Raw genomic sequence first — 1,985 nt, 5'->3', positions numbered from 1 at the left:
GGAGCATACAGTGTACGTGAGCCTGCATACATCCGCCATGAACTCTGAAGCTACTGCTTCCCGTGCAGTCGCGGTCTAAACTCTTATTTCTGCAGCTATTTAGGCCCTTGGATAGCCTTGAGGTGCAATTTTTCTGAAGGCAATCTACTTACTTTTGCACGCGACGGATGAAATGCAAATCTCTGGTTGCGCAGTCGTCATGCAGCTTTCGCCTTTTACGGCTCTCCTAAACCGCATCCGTTTGCCGTGGCCGCATGTCGCTGAGCATGCACTCCAATTTGTTATCATTGTAGGACAGCCTGTAAACAACGACAAATATGTGAAGATATGCATCATTCCTACTATGTAATCAAATGAATAAGCCTCGTACAGTAACCATGCGCATGATCAGGAGAGTTGAGAACATCGAGAAAACAATTAAATGAACATACACTTCAGATTGTTGGGTGGGGTAGCTGGCACGCTTATAAGGATACTGGGACAACAAAAACTGCAAGCATCGAATGCCGGAGCCCAATGGGGCTAGAGAGGATGACAAACAAAGAAACACAAAAGAAAACAGAACATAGCGGGTTCACGACTATTTGGGATATCCAGAGGAACAAACTCGCAACAAAGCAGCAGTGAGGCAGACACAACAATTTCGAGAAACCATACAGCAACAGAGAGTCACATGACAGCCATCGAAGGGTGGAGCCATAGAATAGCAACAGCTTCTCAATGCAACACGGGTATCTCCTGTGAAAGATTTTGTGCAGAGAGGAGCGCAAACAGCTGGAGCTTGTGGTTGAGCTCTGCTTGTTATCTATATGTGTAATTTGTTTGGGGTAGGCTTATTACCTTTTGGATCGTCGTTAACAGCACTTTGCAGCCTGAGAGTGTTGCCGGGGAAATAGTTATGCGGGGTCGAATATTTTTTTGCAACGCCTTTGATCACCTCTATCCCTCTCACCAGATGTTCTGCTGGGATGGAACGATCGATAGAAGGATTTGCCTCGGCTGCCTTTTCTGCAAACACCAGGAGAAATGCACAGCTCAACAGAAGTGATAGTGAAAATATGCACGCAGAAGTGCCCTGGCACAGGAATAGAACGATCAAAAAGGATATGAACCATAGCAAGACAAGTGAACTGAACGGCAACAACACCACGGTGACTGGTAGCCACGGACACTCTGCTTTCTTCATTGTATTATATGCGCTCGTTTACAGCAGAGTCTCTCCTTCAGCATTGCTTATGGTCTACCCCAACAGAAACTTTTTGTTTCCTCAGTGAATGGTTCCTTTGTATTTACACTTTAATTTATTTGTTTAAATAAAGAAGCCTTTTTGCTGCTTTGCGGCGTTTATTTATTCATGTTTTCTTTTCTTACCTTCAGCGGAGATGTAGTCTCGAGGAGTGAGTTCGGGTAGAGGTGGCTGCTTGAACTCGCTCTGTTCTGTACGCCAACAGAAGCAAAAGGGTAGCAAAGGCAAACGTTTAAAAAGGCAGCAAATATACATGATGAGAGCAATTGGAAGAAACAAAGAGAAAGGCAACAGCAGCAGAAGTACGCGCACAAAATAATGAATGAAGAATATGCAAAGAAAAAGACGAGGTTAAGTGGAATACAAACAACCAAACACCAAAACACAACGCAGAGTGAAATAAAAAGAATAATGAAGCGAAGAATGATAAATGCCAGGAGGAAAAAAAGAATCGATGTAGTTAGAACGAGGAGATATAGGAGAGAGAAGCAAAAGAGATAACGAAATAACAGACAAAGCTACAAAGGCCCAAACGATGGAGTTCATATGTTGTGGAGCTATCTTTCATGTTGAATTCAGTAAACAAATTTCTTTTATTCGGATATATATAATAAGCAATGACATTAGCAATAACAGCTTATTTGCGTATAAACGAAGAAACATGAAATATATCATTAATTTATAATCACTTTAACTTGACACCAATTGCATTTACAACAACTGCACCCCCCAAAATTAT

The 1,985-nt window shown here is 42.2% G+C and overlaps 1 protein-coding gene across 1 annotated transcript in view; it reads right to left on the bottom strand.

Annotated features, from left to right (window-relative positions):
• Nucleotides 1–1,985, bottom strand: part of EMH_0038970 (uncharacterized protein) — a gene marked incomplete at both ends in the record, with an annotated part of 7,255 nt that overhangs the window by 3,262 nt on the left and 2,008 nt on the right. The window contains 2 exons of the mRNA XM_013495347.1: nt 841–1,008; nt 1,372–1,437. Coding sequence (XP_013350801.1) covers nt 841–1,008; nt 1,372–1,437 — 234 coding nt within the window. The remainder of the gene's footprint in view (nt 1–840; nt 1,009–1,371; nt 1,438–1,985) is intronic.

Source organism: Eimeria mitis, genomic scaffold, assembly GCF_000499745.2.
Source record: "Eimeria mitis Houghton genomic scaffold, Emh_scaff1531, whole genome shotgun sequence".
NCBI classification, from domain to species: domain Eukaryota; phylum Apicomplexa; class Conoidasida; order Eucoccidiorida; family Eimeriidae; genus Eimeria; species Eimeria mitis.
The sequence above is the reverse complement of the archived record's forward strand: the minus strand, read 5'-3'. Positions and strand labels throughout refer to the sequence as shown.